Consider the following 16,989-nt stretch of genomic DNA (forward strand, 5'->3'; position numbering starts at 1 on the left):
GGGCACCAGTCTGGGTCTCATGACACCTTGACCAGGCTGGCAGAGCTAGAAATTAACACCAGGTGGGTTTCTTCCCTCAGGGTAGAAATAAATGACTCGGACGTTTACCATACTGAACCAGAACCCAAGGAACTGTCTGGAGGTAAGGCCACTCGCCTTCTCGTGGGAGACCAGCATAGTCCATTTTTTTCTTGTAGGTATGGGTCAGATTAGGGTGTCAGGTGATGGGAGAGTCCGTCAGGGCCAGAGACACGAGAAGTACCATTTGATGAAACGTAGGGGAGAAACGGGAAATTGGGGTCCAGGAGAGACTGACAGCTTGACCAACCCCGCTGCCTCCGTGGGTAACGGGTCAGCAGGAGAAAGGCCCTGCCTGCTGAGGACAGAGTCAGAGGAGTGGGTAACAGGGAGCTAAGATAGCATTTTGGGATGGGATGTAGAAGCACAGTTTTCAGGTAACTTCTCTTTGAGGTTGTTTGTTTTTAAATCACTTCAGCTCTTGCGTGTGAAGAAAAATGTAGAGTTCCCAGCCTGTGTCACTCACTCTGTTTCCTTCCACGTAGAGTGTCTTCCTCTGTCCCACATGTCCTTCACAGCTCTGTCCAGCAGCTATTGTTATGTGTGTCAATTCATAGTATAACCAGCACTGCTGATGCCCATGCCCTGTCTTCTCTCCATAATACTCGCCACCTTCTAACAAATGGCCCATTTCCTAGTTTATTTTGATTCCGAGTCCCTCCACTAAGACCTTAAGGCTCCACCCCAGACACAAGTCTTTATTTGTCTGCTGGTATGTGACAGGGGTCTGGTGTGGTGGTGGCCACAGGAGGTGCTCCATGAATTTCCATAGAGCTTACCAACCAGTGTCCCCAAGCCCTGGGTCCACAGCTGGACATGGGGCCACCTCATTCTTCTCTCCCACGCCCTAACACACTCATCCAACACAGGCCCTGGGCCCCCGCAGAGACTTCAAGAAGAGCCTGAGCTGGTAGCACAAGAAGAGCCTGAGCAGGAGGAGGATGCAGAGGAGCTGAGAGCCCTGCCTCACCCTTCCCCCTCCCTGGATGGCGAAAACAGAGGCATCAGGACAAGGGACCCTGTCCTTCTGGCCCTCGCAGGCCCTCTCCTCATGGAGGGACTTGCTGATGCTGCCCTGGAGGATGGTGAGTAGATCCTGTCATTGGCCCTGGTACCCCAGTAGCATAGCCTGTACGAATTTCACCTTCTACCTACTCAAAGGTTCTCACTAGTTATACTCGAGGGGAGCTGGATGCAAGAACACCAGCTAGTTGGCCAGAAACCCACCAGCTCCACCCTTAGACTGCAGCAGATGGACTGAGCAGAGATAGACCGGAGCAATGTCCCCTCATCTCCCCTGAGCTTCCCCATTCCTGGGCTGTGTGCAGTCCTTCACTAGGAGGCCATCACTGTCGTTCCTGCAGTGGAGAACTTGCGGCACCTGATCCTGTGGAGCCTGCTGCCCGGCCACACTGTGAAGACTCAGGCTGCTGGCGAGCCTGAGGATGACCTCACTCCCACCCCTTCCGTCACCAGCATCACCTCTCACCCCTGGGACCCAGGGTCCCCAGGGCAGGCGCTCACTATAGGTGACAACACCCAGCTTCTGAGGCCAGAGGAGGAGGAGGAGGAGGATGTGGCTCTCTGGTCTCTGGCACACCTGCCCCCAAGGACCAGAAATTCTGGCATCTGGGACTCTCCTGAGCTGGCTAGGAATCCAGCTGAAGAGGCTTCAAGCACAGGACCAGCAGGAAATTACAAAGTTGTAAGAAAAGGTAAAATACGTTGTGTCCATTGTGTTCACACTTGTGCTGGGGTGGAGATGAGTGTCGCAGGCAGACACCTCTTTTCCCATCTTTCTCCTGGATCCTGTGTGAGCAGACTGGCATTAGGACCTGGGGGAAGAAGACATGTTGATGTGAAGAGACTTTGGAGTCAGACAGGCGAGGCTCAAAGCAGATCTCATTTTCCTTCTGTAATATAGAACATTTTCTACCTCCCTCCGCAGCCAGCACGGATCAACTTCCAGGAAAGGCTTTTTGCTATTCTTCACTGAAGATGTAGTCTAAAGAAAAAAATGTCACTTTTCTTCCCATGAGACTCGGGCTTAGAAAGATGAGGCCAAATGTCTGTAGCCTGTTATTCCAGAAAGTGGCTGAGCACACAGGGCTCAAGACAAAAGTGGGAAGACCTTTGGGGCTGCTCTGGGAGCAAGTGCACAGAGTGGTAGAGGCTGTCCCAAGCTGGGGACACTGTGGGCAGCTGTGACAACCCCAGCCAGGTTTGAATAGACCAGTAAGGCTGTGGAGGAGGGAGGCTCCCTGAGGAGTGTGACCAGAACGGTGACACCAAGCCTGGGCCACTGGAGGCTGAGAGGATTGTCTGACATCGGCCCCTGTGCCTTTGCTGCCCCCTGCCCTGTTGGCCAAAGGCTGCCTCTCCTGGGCTTCTGGGGACTGACCGGCCTGCTTCTGCTCTCCCAAGGTGACTTGGTGGAATGTTCTCTGCAGCTCCTGGGACATGGCCATGTATGATCTTGTACTCACTTTGTTCTTTTCTTCCTTTATTCTCGCTATCCCCCGACATGTCCACTTCTTCCTCCCTCTCCTTCACGCTCTCTCCCTCCTTCCCTACCTTGTCTCTCAGTCTCTCTTCCCACTGGTGGTGGTGGTGTCGGTGCGGCCAAGGTGGCGGGCAGCAAAGTTACCCCTGCACTACCAGAGAGTGGCCAGTCAGAGTCTGAGCTATCTGAAGTGGAAGGCGGAGCACAGGCTACGGGTAATCAACGACTTCTCCTTGAAGCCCAGGCCAGGCCAGGCCATAGCAGGGGTCCCATGGGTTCTTTACCCACAAACGTCCTCTGTGCTCCCTGAGCTGAGACGGTGGGAAGTAGCTCGTGAGCCCGAGACAGGAAGGAGACCTGCACCTCCAGCTCGGAGAAACCACTCACTGGGAGACAGAAGCCCATTTCAGAGCTTTCAGCCTATGCTCAGGTCTGGAAGAAAGCAAGAAACTGGCCAATGCCCACACTCCAGTGTACCCACCCTGACATCCTGAGCAACCACTTCCCAACCCTGTCCACTACTCTAGCACTGCGATGAGAGAAGCTTCGCATGGCTTTGCAGGTTCCTTGTGTTTCTCCATGGTGGGGCTCTCCAGGGACCCTTGACATACTTCTGCCAGCTGTCTCTGAGCTCCCCCATCGGTGATGTTTCTAGGGGATGGTGACCTGTAGGGCAGTGCTGACATGCATCAGGAGACTATGAACTGAGACCATGGAAATACTGCTGTCTGCTGCTTTCCAGGGGGCCTAAACCTCTTGCCCCTTCCTTTCATGGATGGGGGCCGCTCTGCGTCTCCCTCAGCATAACACCTCCATCTAGCCCCTTCTCCACTCTCATCACTGAGCATCTTCCCCGGCAGGTGGCCAGCCTGCAAGCCCTTGCCATCTAAAGAGAACAGGGCCTCTGGGAGCTGGTGGGCAGCATGGGCCTGCATGCACCAGGTTGTCTGTAGAAGCCTCCCTGGCCTGTTCTGCCACAGGGCACACTGAGGGAGTGGGAGAAGGACTTAGGCATCTCTGCTTGTCTAATTTCTTTCTCTTGCCCTTGGTACAGGGAACTGTTTTTATGTCAGCATGCCAGCAGGACCTCTGGACTCCAGCACTGAACCTACCGGGACACCCCTGAGTCCCTCCCAGCCTCAGCACCAGAGGAGGGGCGTTGGCAATCAGATGGGTTCCAGCTCTTCTCCCCACAGCCTGGTCCCCAGGGATGTGGGTGTTATCTTCCATACCATTGAGCAGCTTACCATCAAGCTCCACAGGCTCAAGGTAAGGAGCTTGGCCTTGGGTCAGAAAGCCTTCCGTCCATCACCTGGGACACTTACATTCACATAGTAAATGTTTTGGGTGTGTAGCTGTGCATATACACATAAATGTGTATGGAGCTGAGCCTGGGGCTTCACATATGCCAAACAAACGCCATTAAGCTACATCCCCAACTCCGGAAGTGTGTGTCTTCACTGGACTCCTAGGCCACCTTCATCTTCAGCTCACCCTGCCACACCCTCTGAGCCTTAGCCCTGGGACTCAGACACTCTCTTCCTACAACTCTTCCAGGACATGGAGCTGGCCCATCGGGAGCTTCTCAAGTCCCTTGGAGGAGAGTCATCTGGTGGGACCACTCCTGTGGGCAGTTTTCACACAGAGACAGCCAGGTGGACAGACCACTGTCTCTCTCCTCCAGCCAAGGAAGCCCTGGCCTCTGACTCCCAAACCAGTCAGGAACAGGGGTCCTGCCCTGAAGAAGGTGAGTGAAGCCAATTCCTGCGTGTGCCACCTTGAGAGAATGCATAACCAAGCAGTGAAGGGTGGTCCCATGACTCTTTCCCCTCGAGGTGTAACCAACACGTTCCCTCAGCTTCAGAAAGGGATCTTTGCCAGACATAGTGGCACACACCTTTAATCCCTGCACTCGGGAAGCAGAGGCAGCTGGATTTCCGTGAGTTGAAGGCCAGCCAGGACTACATAGTGAGAAAAGGTGTGTCAGAGAACCACCTCAGCTGTCCGCTCTTGCCTTCCACCCTGAGGCAGGGTCTGTGTTCACCGCTGGGTAAGCCAGGCTCGCTGGCCTGTAAGTTTCTTGGGGGTTCTCCTGTCCACTGTCCCTATGGCCAGAGACCTGGGGCTACAGATCTGCACCCCCACATCCAGGTTTACGTAGATCCTGGGGATCCGATCTCCAGCCCTCAGGTGTGCATGGCAGTGCCTCTCCACCGAACTCTCTCGAGCCCCAGAAAGGGATCTTTTTAGGGAAGCCACACAGAAGCTCCCTCCAAATAGGGACCAGAACAGAACCCCCTTCTTAAAATCCTTTAAGTGTATGTGGATACTTGGTCTGCGTGTCAATCTGTACACCACATACATGCAGTGCCTAAAAAGGCCAGTGATGACTTTAGTCCCATGGAGCTGGAGTTACAGCTGCTTGTGAGCTGCCCTGTGGGTGATGGGAATTGAACCTGGGTCTTCTAAAAGAGCAGCAAGGCTTCTTAACTGCTGAGCCACCCCTCCATCCCCCAGAACCCTCTTTTTATGTTGAGGTGTTCATGCACCAGGAGGGCCTGATTTTACCTCTGCTGCAGGTTCTCAGTGGCTCAGATCTGGATTAGGAGGGAAGGCCACTGCCATGGCCTGACTTAAAACCCTGACCTGTCTTGGTTTGGGAGGCCATACAGAAGTGGAGTTCTCATGGACCTGCTAAAGTCCCACAAGAAACAAGGATCGGACTGACAAGGTGGCTCAGTGTTTAAAGGCATTTGCCACCCAGGCTGACCATGAGTTCAAGCCCCAGGACTCACACGGTGGAAGGAGAGGACTGACTCCTGGAGGTAGTCCAGCCTCCACACACACTCCATACACCTAAGCAAAATTATTTTCATACAAGTAAAGGAGGGTTTCTGGAGAAGAAAGCTTTGTCACCGACAGCTGGTGCTGAAGAGTAAGCCAGGGACTTGAAACAGCATCACAAACCTAGCCAGCTTCTGAACGCTCGCCTTCCTCCCACAGGCTCCGACAGTGCCACAGATACAGCTGCATCACCAGGACCATAGCCATCCAGACAACCAGAGCCTCGGCTTCTCCACTCTGCCAGAGTCTGGCCTGAGCCAGAGTGCAACACTAGGAGAGCCAAGCCTCCCCTGGAAAGATGCTGCAGAGGCCAGGGAGAGACTTGCATGTTGCTTGGTCTGTTCACATTGGACAGAGTCCAGTTTCAGTGTCTCTCCCTATTAGCCAAGTCTCCATGGTTCTCATCTCCTAAGCATGCTGAGCACCACAGAACGGCCTCCTGCAGTGATCGACCCCTTTACCCCACATAGCTCCCTGCATGTGTGGGGTGTGCCGTGTGCATAGTACCCTCAGGTGTGCAAGTCAGAGGAGGAGGAGGCTCTTGTGTAAATGCACTTTTTTCCTCTCCTCCTTCCGAGGCCCGAGGCCGCTGCGTGCCTGGCTCTCCTCTCGTCCCTTTGCTTTCCTTTAAATGTGTCTATTGTATGTGCGTTTTTTGCCGTTGTAAATAACTTAGCCGTTTTTCTGTCCCTGGCATGCTCACCAGTCAGAGACAGCTAAGAGGAGAGCCAGTCAGCAGCCCAGCAGGGGTGGGGACTGTCTGTGTCCCAGACTCCAGCCCTGCCTGTCAAGCTCCAGGCCCTCCTCTGAAGCCGAGGCCTTCTCATGTCAGATGAGCCTGTGGGGAGCGGCTTGCCTGACCCACGCCCACCCCTTCCCTCCCTGCCCCCTAGAAACAAGTACAGCAGGTAGGGAACTCAAAACAGACCCTAAGAGAGCAGAATCCCTGCGTTACTTCAGGACCCTTCCCCAGGGGTTCTCCATGTCCTCACTCCACTCCCCACTGGTGAACATACACACTGTGCTAGGTGTATATATACATATATATAAATATATATAATATATAAAATAGAGATATGGAAATGACTGTTTTGCTGTTAAAATAATGTATACTCTTATTTTCCTCCTTTCATGGTTAAGATTTTTTTAAAGAAAAGTTAAATATTCTTCCATTGTGGTTGTATGATTCTTAGACTGATACAGGATGTTGGTTGTGACTGGTCAAGAATGGATAGAGGGAGCCAGGAGAGCCCCTGCCACGCCATCCCACACCAGGTCTTCCCACCTCTCCCGAAGTTTCATGTGTGTACCTTCTCAGAAGAGGTTGGGCAAGTGACCCTGGCCCAAAAAAGATATTGTGGTTACTTCACACAAAGGAACAGAGATCTCAAGACCTACCCTCAGCTGTAAAACGTGAAGAAAGGTCACCTCACTGCCCCCATACCTCTCCTTCCCATAGATCAGGATTAGCCATGGCTGTTGATCAAGTGTAGGGCTGAAGACAGAGCTTTAGAGGACCTGGCAGACGTAACTGGAGAAGCCATAATGGATGATCATGATGCACCTTGACAGTGCTGGGACTCAGAGCAGTGGGAAATACCCCTCCAGCCAGTGCTGAGGCAGCCAGTGCAGAAGATGGAGCTCTGGTAGGCAGAGGGGCTAGAGATGAGGGAGGTGTCCTCTTTACCTTGGTTGGAGATTCCCTATAGGTTGACATGGGCTCTCCAAAATTTAGTGGAGACAGCCTGGCAGCCCTGACTCTAGCTGTCCATGATTTCAAGTTGCTGACCAACCTGCCGAGTCTAATGTTTGGCCTTTGCTATGCGAATATGAATACAGCACCCTCTCCCTAGCCTCTCACAAGCCAGGCAACATGGGTTGGAGAGAAGCAGCAGGGACTGCTGGGAGATGATGGTTCCAAGCCTAGTCCCTCCATCAGTTGTGGTGACGGACCGCCATCATCCTAAGGCTGTGTGTGCTGGCAGAGGTGGTCTGGGGGGTGCTGCTGGGGCACTCGGGAGATAGAGCAAGGGCCCTGGCTTTGAGCCAGGAGCCAGGAGCTCAGTTCATCCCCCAAACAGAGACATGGTGTAATTCAGGCCACTGCTCTGCCACGTCCAGCCAGGCAGTATGAACAGACACAAGAGCCCAAATGTTCCAAACAGTTCTGGAGTGATTTTCAAAGAATAGCACAGCAACAGACTATGTTACTGGTCCGTGGTATCTCCCAAGGAGATAGGGCTGCCCATGGAGGCCTAGGTAGCCGCGGCCTCCTCTTCCCTGACCTTGGCCTTCACAGGGTCCCTTGGCATCATCAGTTCCTGAATCATGGTGTATGTTGGACACTGCGGGTCAAAGCAGTTTTTCTGAAAGGAAAAAAAGAACATTAGCAAGATTGAAGATTTGGCTTCGGGAGAGAACAATGCCCTGAACAGTGTTAGGGCTGGTGAGCAGAGGAAGGCAGTCATGCCATTGCTAACTACAGAAAACAAGGGTTGCTGCATTGAAAGAGAGGATCAGGACAAGGAGACCTTCTGGAGATGGGCTAGGCACTCACCGCCAGGGACAGCCACAGCAGCCCCAAGGGGCCCTTGGACGAAGAAGTCCTGGACTTGGAGACCTGGACCTGGTACTGCACAGCGGTGAGGAAGCCTTCCAGCCCCACCTCTGTGATTCGGTTCCCTGGGAGGAAGCATGGAAGTGGCATCTGGCGTCACATCTGGCAGCCTGGCCCCCCATCCCCAAGTTCTCCGGGCAGGACTGACTTTAAGTGGCCCTCTACCCCATTCTTCCTGCTTCCCGCCCAGCTGTCTTGATCCTGTCACTGCTGCCCTGGACCCCCTGAGCCCGCACTGCCTCTCAGCTCCAGCCCCGAGGGTCTGACAAAGCGAGGCTCGGCTATTGGAGGACCGAGCACACTCCATGCTGTGGCGGCGCTCCTTAGCAGGACGGGGCCTGGGGGGTCCCGCGGTAAGGGCGGGTAAGGCTCGAAAACATACGGAGGAGGTTGAGGTGCAAAAGGACCTTGTTCCCGGGCATGAAAACCTTCCCATCTCGGTGCTCCACGGGCTCCAGGAGAGGGTTAACCATCTCTGTAGCTTCAACCACCAGCTGCTAAAGCAGAAGACTAATTGCAGCAGAGGAGAAGGGAGCCGGTCAACGGGCCATTCATTCATTCATTCATTCATTCAACATACAGTTTTTGAGTGCTGTCATAATTCAGGCTGTGTCCTAGGTGCTGGAGAAACAGATAAATAAGCCCATACCCTCAAAGAGTTCCTTGATGTGGGGAGGCAGAGGGTTGAACAAGAGTGTGGTGTGCCAGGGCCCTTGAGAGCAGAGGACTGTGGGAGTGTAGGCCTTGAAAGAGGCAGCCTGAGAGAGAAAGCTGAAGTGTACAGACATTCAGATGCAGAGGGGAGGTTCCCCCAAGCAAGGAGCACAGCAGATACAAAGACCCTGGAGCCCTGAGTCCACATGGAACTGGGGTTTAAAATAGGATTTGTAACCCTTCCATTAAAGAGCAGTTGGGAAATGGATGGTCCTGTTGAGAAGGAACAGTTTGCCCAAGACAAAGGCAAAGACTATAATGTGGGGTGTAGAAAGCCATCCTCCTTCCATCTGACTTGTTCTTCTGCCAGAACTTGGCTTGGGTGCCAGGAAAGACTCAAAAGGACAGGGCTGTCCCTTTCAGAAGTATGTGACAAGGTTGTGGAGTCTCCTCGTGGAGAGAACAGAGATAACAGGATGACAGAGAACTGGGAATCAGGAAGGAGGTGGCCCAGGGAGGTTTCCTAAGGAAGGCAGAGTCACACAAAGCATGAAAGGGGATCCAGCAGCAAAAAAAAAAACAAAAAACGGGGGGAGGGGGGGGGAGTCTGAAGGAGAGTCCTGCATGGGGCAGTGTAGTGACAAGTGCCTTAGGGGGCACCTGAGGGGCAAAAGCATCCTTTGTCCCTTTGCAGTGTTGGAGGGGCTGGTGGTGAGCTGAGGCCCTCAGAGAACAGAGCCTCGGTTTTGCAGCAGACCCCAAGTGGGGCTTCTAGACGTGGAGGTAAAGGGGCCTGCCACCTGGGAAGGGGAACGGGGAGTTGTGAGCATCATCTAGAGACAGCCACCAAAGCAGTGAGATTGGGGTGACACGAACCTCTGACTCCAGGAGGATGCTGCGCTTCTCTTTGCTCCCTGTCTTCATCCCTTTCCCCTTGCTCATCTTCTGCTCGGGGATGGTTACCTCTGGGACCAGAAGGGGAGCCAGAATGCACAGTGCAGACCCCCCTGACACCACCCAAACTCCCCAGAGAAAGGAGCTTGGTAAGGCAGAGTCCCTGAACTTGGGGGGAACATGGGAACGTCAGCAGTGAGCTCCCGTCGAGCTGGATGGATTCCTTTTCTGAGGACAGCCATAGAGGCCTAGTCCTGAAAGATGGGGTAGTGGGTCACCCATCACTTCAAGGTGAGGAATAAACAAGGCCTGGGGAGAGATGTGAAAGAACAGCTGGCAGATACAGCCAGGCCAAAACCAGGCGCCTGCACGCTGCCCAAGGCTCTTCTGTGTGGGGAACATTCCCATAGAAGGGTGGGTGCTCAGACTTACTCCCCTTGCCTGCCTTTGTGGCATCTTCTTTCTTAGGGGTTCCTTGTGTAGGGGACTGCCCGGGGCCTGACTTCTCTTCCTTCTTTACAACTTCCTACGAAGGATGTGAGAAGACGTAATGGATATCCACCCTGCCTCCCACAGGGAGAGTATACGAAGGCTGAGCCTGAGAGACACCTTCAAAGGCCAAATCCACTTGCCCGTCTTTCTCCCACCCTGTGTACCATGGAAACTCCTCCCCTGCCCATTCAGGGCCAAGGTTCCCTTTCGCCCAGCACACCTACCCCTGACTTCTCCTTTTTCTTGCCCAGACCCTTGGGTGCTTTTAATGTCTGCATCTTTTCTGGCTTGTCCACCAAAGTAACATTGCTGATGCCCGCTGTCTGAGACTTCTCACGTTCCGTTTTGGAGTCTCCATGTCGGGAGGAGGAAGGCTGTACTCACAAATGGGGGTGGGGGGGTGCAGAGAAGTAACTACATCCTTTCCCTTCCCTACCTCCCTGCCTATCAGTTGGTCTGGGACAGAGTGGCTGTTGGCAAGAAGGAGCCCAGAAATGGGTGAGAATGAGCTGGAGGCTCAGGTTTTCATCAGAGGAGGGGAAATAGCTCACTTTGAATTTATTTATTTTTGTTGTTATCTGTTTCGGGACTGGGGATCAAACCCAGTGCCTGTGTGTGGTAGGCAAGCACTCTGTACTATACTCTACCTCCAGACCTTGGTTTTATTGAGCCAGGGTCTTACTCTGTGGCTCAGGCTGTCCTTGAACTCATCTTTCATCTCCTCCTTGCTGACAAGGTTTACATTACGCCCAGCAGCTTTTGTTGAGCCAAGTTCTAAGCAATATTCCAAATGCTTTATAGTAACTCATTTAAACATCTCACTTCTGTGAAGAAAGTAACAGTTACCCCGCCTAGTGGAGAAAAGTCAGGCTCAGGTTAAGCAGTGAATTCAAGATCAGAAACTGGTGACGTGGTAGGGAGGATTTCAAGCCCAAGTGGTCTGAATAGTCTCTTTTAACTGCACTCCTTAACTGCCAGAGTGGCTGTGTAGTTAGAGCGCCAAGTTGGGCTTGGTAGGCACGGGGGTCTCCAGAATCCAGAAGGGCAAGAAGATGGAGGGAATTTGAGTCATGGGCAGTGGGCAGAAAAGCACCCTTCCCGGGACCAGGCCGCTCCTCACCGATCGCGACGACCGCTCCTGCGTTCCTTTCTCCAAGAGCAGGCGCCGCCGCTCCACCACCTCCGTGTGGGTCAGCTCGAAGGGGCGCAGAACCTGAGGCAAGGCCAGCTCCCCACGTCAGACGCCTGCGTCAGAGCCCCTGCCCCTCCCAGCGTGCAAACCTACCTCAGCCAGCTTCAGTGCGCCCTTGTCTTGAATACGGTTGTGCGCCAGGGACAACCAGAGAAGAGAGCGATTCAGTCTCAGGCCCTGGAGAACGGAGGGCCCTGTAAGCCAAGGGCAAGCCAGCATCCCCAAGCCGTCCTGCCACACAGCACGCACATCTGCAATGTAGCCCGCTCCCTCGTCCCCGATGTGGTTGAATCCCAGGTTCAGCGAAACCAGGGTCCGGTTGCTGTTGTTCAGTGTGGACAGTGCCTGGCCCAGGAGCTGCGCCCCGTGGTCGTCGATGCTGTTGTTCCTCAGAGATAAGTGAGAGATCCTGGGGCGGGGAGAGAGGGCCCGCGGTACTGGGCTTGCTTCTATCTGATCTGTAGGTGGAGGGGCAGGGATGGGATCAAAGGTGCCTGGGGACCAGGAGAGGGAAGGACTAAAGATAACCTCACGTGGGGGTAAGCCAAGAAAGGAGAGTGAAGCCCAGGAGTCTCACGTGCTGTCCAGTCCCATGAGCTTGTAATAGGACTGCTCCGGTAGTGGGTTCCCCTCCAGAGACACCTTCCTGAGAGTGAGAGCGATCAGGGGCCTAGGGATCACCACTGAGGCCATGCAAGGCGGAGGGGAGCAGAGTGGAAGTGTGGACCTTTGGGGAGCATCTAGAAAACAGAGCCTAAGGATATCCCCCAAAATAGGAAGTATATCTATGACAACTCCCCAGACTCAAATTCCAGAGCATGACCATGTCAGGGGCCAGTTCCCCTGAGCTGACCTGTAGTACAAGTCTCTAAGATGGCCTTCACTGAGTCCTACTTCTGGGTGCTCAGGCCCTGTGCCATGGAATCCTGTCCTCTGCCGTGTAGCTAGAACTAGTGACAGTTCTTTGTGTGTGCAGGCAGGTGCGGGTCCCTCCCCCAACCCCCCAGAGATCCACCTGCCTCTGCCTCCCCAATGCTGGGACCAAAGGCGTGCGCCGCCACCTGTCTCTCCTGGTTGTTTTAAACCACTACATTTTGGAGTTACTTTGTTACATAGTAATAAATCACTACAGCGCCCTCTATGAGACGATAGCTTCTCTCACAGTCCTAAGAAAACAGAACCAATGGGTGGAAACTTCTCTACTATTTCACATTGTACACAATTCTTGCCCAGCCTTTTGGGCTGCCTTGTTTCATATGAACGATTCATTTCCCATCATCTTACGCTGACGTAGCTGGTTCTTACATTAATGAATTCACAGTTCTTTTTCTGTTAGCTCGTCTGTCTCTACTTTCCCAGCTAAAGATCCAGCCCCTACGCTCAGGGAGCATCCATCCCATACCCGGAAGGAAAGCCCACATGGGGAGCACTGAGGGCCACTAATCATGAAGCAAGAGTGTTGACTCTAGGGGCCGGGAGGAACCTGAAAAGGGGCAGACAGCTCGGGTGGCTTTGTCCTTTGTACAGCAAGCTGCAGTTGTAGCAGGCTATCTTAAACCTGGCTCTGCCTCCTACCCATCCACCCCACCATTCCTAGGAGGCTAGCTTAGCGCAGGTCTTCCTGCACGGACTCGTGTGCTGGGCCGCACGCCCAGCCAATCCCCCACACCCACACCCACACTGCTGCAAAGCCGTGTCCGCTCCTGGGCCCAGGCCCTTCGCTCCCTGCTCGCTGCCCTGGGTCACATTAAACAGGGCCAATGGGGCGGAAAGAGGGTTAGACCTCAGAGGGCTCTGTGGACGCCGCGTGGGCTAAAACCGTGGTCTCGGGTGTGAATCCCACCACCCAACAGACACGGGCTGAGCCCCATCTCCACACAGATGCCGGCCTAGGCCTACACATGGGACTTGCTAACTCTGCAGGCAACGGCTTCCCCCTCACACAGCCCAGCCAGGCCGCTTAGACACTGGGGCCTGACCACAACTGACCTGAGTGTGGAGGAACAGAGAGGCAGAAGGGCGATGAAGGTGGTCAGGGTCTTATCCGTCAGCCCCACCTTCCACAAGCTGGTTTTAGAAACAGAGGCAGCTGGGCACCACCTCGTTAGGAAGCCCCCTTCCCGCAGTCCCCCAGGCACACCCTCCACCACCACCACCCCCAGCTGAACTCTCTCTCTCTCCCTCCCTCCCTCCCTCCCTCTCTCTTTCTCTCTCTCCCCCCCTCCCCCAGAGGCTGACCTCCCACAGTGTCCCTCACTTGATAGCTTGCAGCTGGCTGAGGGAGGGCAGACATTTGGAGAAAATACCCAGAATCCGATCCTCAAGTTTCCAACCTAAGGAAAGGCCAAAGGCATCTCAGGCCTGGGAAGGGCCTGATGTGAACTGCTGTGAGCCAAGTAGTGGGAGGTGATTGATGCTCAAGGGGGATGGGTAGGGCTGAGGGAGGGTGGGGTGGGCGGGCGGGGGTGGGGTGGGGTGTGCAGCACTCGCCTCGGATGTAGATCTCTTTCACGGCCTTGCTGTCCTCCTGCTCTACCTCCACCTGAATGGTGGGCCGGAAGAACACGTATTTGCTCTCCAGGCTGTTCTGGCTGCAGGATGCTGAGAGCCGCTGGTCGTCTAGAAGACAGGGTAGAGTGTGAAGGCGTCCACAGCCGTGGCTGGCCCCGCCCAGTGAGCGAGTTGGGCGGGCTATGGCTCACCTTGGGTGGGTTTTTCTGACATGGAGGCGGAAAGGACAAAGTTCTGGTTGGGCCGAGGCCGGGTGACAACTTTGGGAAAGTCGGTGTAGCCTGACCGTATGCAGAGCTCGGCGAAGTCTGTCTCCAGGACCCCAGAGCACTGGTACTCCTCTGCGGGGGGTGGCAGCAGAGTGAGCCCGCGCCCAGCGCACCAGGAACCTCCATGCTCAGGGCAGCCCCCAGTGGGAGCTACTTGGCTAAGACCCATGCTGAGAACCCTGGAGGAAGGCAAGAGCTCACGGCAGAGGGCGCCCGCCGCCCAGCCAGCAGGGCTGCTGACCTGTCAACACTTTCTTTCACATCGTATTTGCTAGACAGTGTCCCAGGGTTTGTAAAGGCTCCGGAAATACTCATTGCCTTGATAAGTTGTGAATTCAGTCTTGCCCACCGCCTACTATCCTGAGGCTCTGCAAAGCTGGTGTCTGACACCCCCAAGAGACCCCCTGCTCTTCTCAGTTCTCTCCGAGGTAGCCCAGGGAGGGTTCCTGGAAATGGGAAAATCCTGCCAACCACCACCAACCCTACAGCAGCACCAGGGCCACCAGCAGGGGGCACTGTCAGCTGCGCCTGGCCTTCTGTGTCTGCACAGTGGGGAGCCTGGTCCCAGGTCCCCCGGAGAGTCCATGACACAGAACGCCCTTTGAGGAACAGGGTGAGAGGAGCTTTGCTCCTATACCCAACTGCCCTTGGGAACTCGGGCACACGGGAAATGTTCAACCAGTTAGCCCAGTTTCCCGAGTTAACGGTAGGAGACCCCGGGAAGTTGGGTGGCCTCTGCACAGCCCTGTGCATGCTCAGGCTGGCTCTCCTCTGTTGGGTGTGCCCCTCACCCTTCTTGGCATCACTCACCTCTCAAGAGCAAAGCCCCTCAAACTTTAACATCCCTAGACATCTCCTGAAGTCTTAAAGCACCCTCCCGGGCCCATGCCCAGGCTCTCCCAGTTCTCTTCCCTGTGGGGAGTATCTAAAGGAACGTACTCCATCCTCCACTTCCACACCAATGCTAAATGGCCCCACTCACACTTTGAGAAATGGGCCACCAGATGGAGTTTCCTCTAAATCTACACACCTATCAGGCATCTCTGCCCTATGTGAGACCCACGTCCGCCCCTGCCAAGCCATACACTGGCAACCATAAAAGCCTCTGTGCCCTCCACATTGCCCACATTGTCTAGGGTCCCTTGAGTTCTCCCCTGCAGCTGCCAAGGCTGCCTAGGCCGTCCTTGCCAGAGCCGTCTTTACATCTCTTCAGGCAGACTTCTGACCCATCTCGGGGAGTCTCGGGTTTGCACATCCCAACGCCCTCGCAGTCCCCGACGCCATTTCGCCCTGCCCTTCCTCGTTACTGCTGAGTCTCACTCCTCCAGGCCCACCCTTGCAGAGTCCTCCTTCCAGCTTTCTTCCTGTCCGTCTCCACCCAGCTAGCATCCCAGGCTAGAAACCTGGGACTCGGTCAATGCTGCGCACCTCACCGCTCTCTCTCTCCAGTCCTTCACCAACTCACTGTCCGGTGCCAACTACCCCCGTCCCTGGACTAGGCTACTCAGTCACAGCTCCGCTCCCTGCTCCCTGTCTCTCCTCTTCCTCAATTCTCCGTGCACTGCCAGTGTTCTTCTTCCCCGTCACCCCCTGGAGATGCAGTCTTACTTTGTATACAGCCCAAGTTTTCCGAGGAATCCTGCCTCAGCATCCCAAGTGCTGGGGTTACAAGTGTGCACCCTTTATGTGCCCAGGGAACTCAACCCTATCTTCTCTTCCCTGGGAAAGATGCTTTTTGTCCAGGTCTTCTTAATCCACCTGTCCCTGGCCACTAGTAGGGACAGGGGAATGGCACCTGGCAAAGGGTGGACCATCAGAGTCTTCCCTCAGGTGGTTTTATCTCCATTCCAGGGACAGCAGGGTCCTGACCCTCTTTGGTAACAAAAGCATCAAGTTAGTATCAAGACACCCTCTGACAAATTCCCTTTTGTGCTTCATTGGTGAAAATTGGGTTCTGGCACTTGCAACAAGAAAAGCCATGGCCCTATTCATCTAACTTTAAAGGTTTTCTTTAAATATGCCAAAGCAGAACTGTGTCCATGGCCACAGGGCAGATACTCAAAAAGTAACTGTCGTCTAAATGAGTATCTAGAGAGCTCTGTTCAAGACCCCTCTCACAGCACCATGGGATCTTCCCACCCCTACCCCGGTCTTCTTTGACATCAATTTTTTTAAACTTTTTTTTTATTTTATAATTTAATTTAATTTTACATATCAGCCACGGATTCCCTTGTTCTCCCCCCTCCCACCCACCTCCCTTCTTTGGCATATCTTATCCCATCTTACTGTGTATGTCAGCATCCCCAGGGAAATGTGTATTCTTTAAAGCCAAGCCCTGAGGAGATCCACCTTTGATCTCAGCGGAGATGGAATTCTGAGTTCTGGACCAACCTAATCTATATAGCAAGTTCCAGACCAGATTTGATTTAATAATAATAATAATAATAATAATAATAATAATAATAATGCCAAGCTCTGGGGCTCTGATTAACCCGACCCTAGCCCTGCCAGCAAGCATACCGGGATTTTTCGGCTCCTCCTCGCCCAACGGAGGCAGGGCAGTTGCTGGCTTCTCCTTAGCGGCCCGGTCCCCCTTCTTGGTTATCGCACCGGATGACTTCTGGGCCCCAGGACGCGGTGTCCTAGGTGAGGTCCCGGGAGCGCTCGGCTCAGTTGACATACTGGTGGTTCTGGACCCCTCAAGTGAGCGGGAAGGTGAGACAGGGCTCGGCGGGCCTCACACCACAGATCCAACTGGCCGGAAACCGCGGGATCTGCGAGTCCCTCTCCAGGACAACCGAGCTCGGTTGGGTGGCGCTGCTGCGGCCCCAGCAACGGCAAAGAGTGCACGTGATGGGCGCCTGATGGCCCCGGCCCGGAGCGAGTGGGCGTGGTTTGGTACTGCTGGGGTCCGTGTGAACAGAAGGGCTCAGGC

The 16,989-nt window shown here is 54.4% G+C and overlaps 2 protein-coding genes across 36 annotated transcripts in view; one reads left to right on the forward strand and one right to left on the reverse strand.

The window, feature by feature from the left end:
* Positions 1-6,075, forward strand: part of Arhgef11 (Rho guanine nucleotide exchange factor 11) — a 120,762-nt gene extending 114,687 nt beyond the window's left edge. For 10 of the 13 annotated variants that reach the window (XM_015995309.3, XM_015995306.3, XM_042279248.2 and 7 more), the window contains 7 exons: positions 81-142; positions 948-1,163; positions 1,443-1,793; positions 2,665-2,796; positions 3,636-3,850; positions 4,139-4,328; positions 5,585-6,068. In XM_015995309.3, the coding sequence (XP_015850795.1) occupies positions 81-142; positions 948-1,163; positions 1,443-1,793; positions 2,665-2,796; positions 3,636-3,850; positions 4,139-4,328; positions 5,585-5,628 (1,210 nt within the window). In that variant the 3' untranslated portion in view covers positions 5,629-6,068. Of the gene's footprint in view, positions 1-80; positions 143-947; positions 1,164-1,442; positions 1,794-2,664; positions 2,797-3,635; positions 3,851-4,138; positions 4,329-5,584 lie in introns of all 13 variants that reach the window. The other 3 variants (XM_076574369.1, XM_042279249.2, XM_042279252.2) reach the window with 2 other exon arrangements.
* Positions 6,076-6,540: 465 nt separating this feature from the next.
* On the reverse strand, positions 6,541-16,926 carry Lrrc71 (leucine rich repeat containing 71). 23 transcript variants are annotated; one of them, XM_076574376.1, is made up of 16 exons: positions 16,575-16,714; positions 15,850-15,926; positions 13,977-14,126; positions 13,765-13,893; positions 13,532-13,607; positions 13,264-13,341; positions 11,852-11,920; positions 11,524-11,732; positions 11,368-11,468; positions 11,203-11,295; positions 10,307-10,456; positions 10,023-10,116; positions 9,573-9,661; positions 8,425-8,539; positions 7,983-8,107; positions 6,541-7,791 (listed from the first exon to the last, which is right to left on the reverse strand). In XM_076574376.1, exons 2-16 carry the CDS (start codon positions 15,866-15,868, stop codon positions 7,681-7,683), a joined length of 1,608 nt encoding a protein of 535 aa, XP_076430491.1. In that variant the 5' UTR covers positions 15,869-15,926; positions 16,575-16,714; the 3' UTR covers positions 6,541-7,680. The 23 variants fall into 23 exon arrangements, 21 of the variants coding, with proteins under 21 accessions (XP_076430491.1, XP_006976481.1, XP_006976482.1 ...); XR_006073206.2 differs by lacking the exon at positions 15,850-15,926 and having other exon boundaries at positions 8,450-8,552; positions 16,575-16,893; XR_006073205.2 differs by lacking the exon at positions 15,850-15,926 and having other exon boundaries at positions 8,425-8,552; positions 16,575-16,893.
* Between the last annotated feature and the right edge of the window lie 63 nt (positions 16,927-16,989).

This window comes from Peromyscus maniculatus, chromosome 6 (genome assembly GCF_049852395.1).
Source record: "Peromyscus maniculatus bairdii isolate BWxNUB_F1_BW_parent chromosome 6, HU_Pman_BW_mat_3.1, whole genome shotgun sequence".
NCBI classification, from domain to species: Eukaryota; Metazoa; Chordata; class Mammalia; order Rodentia; family Cricetidae; genus Peromyscus; species Peromyscus maniculatus.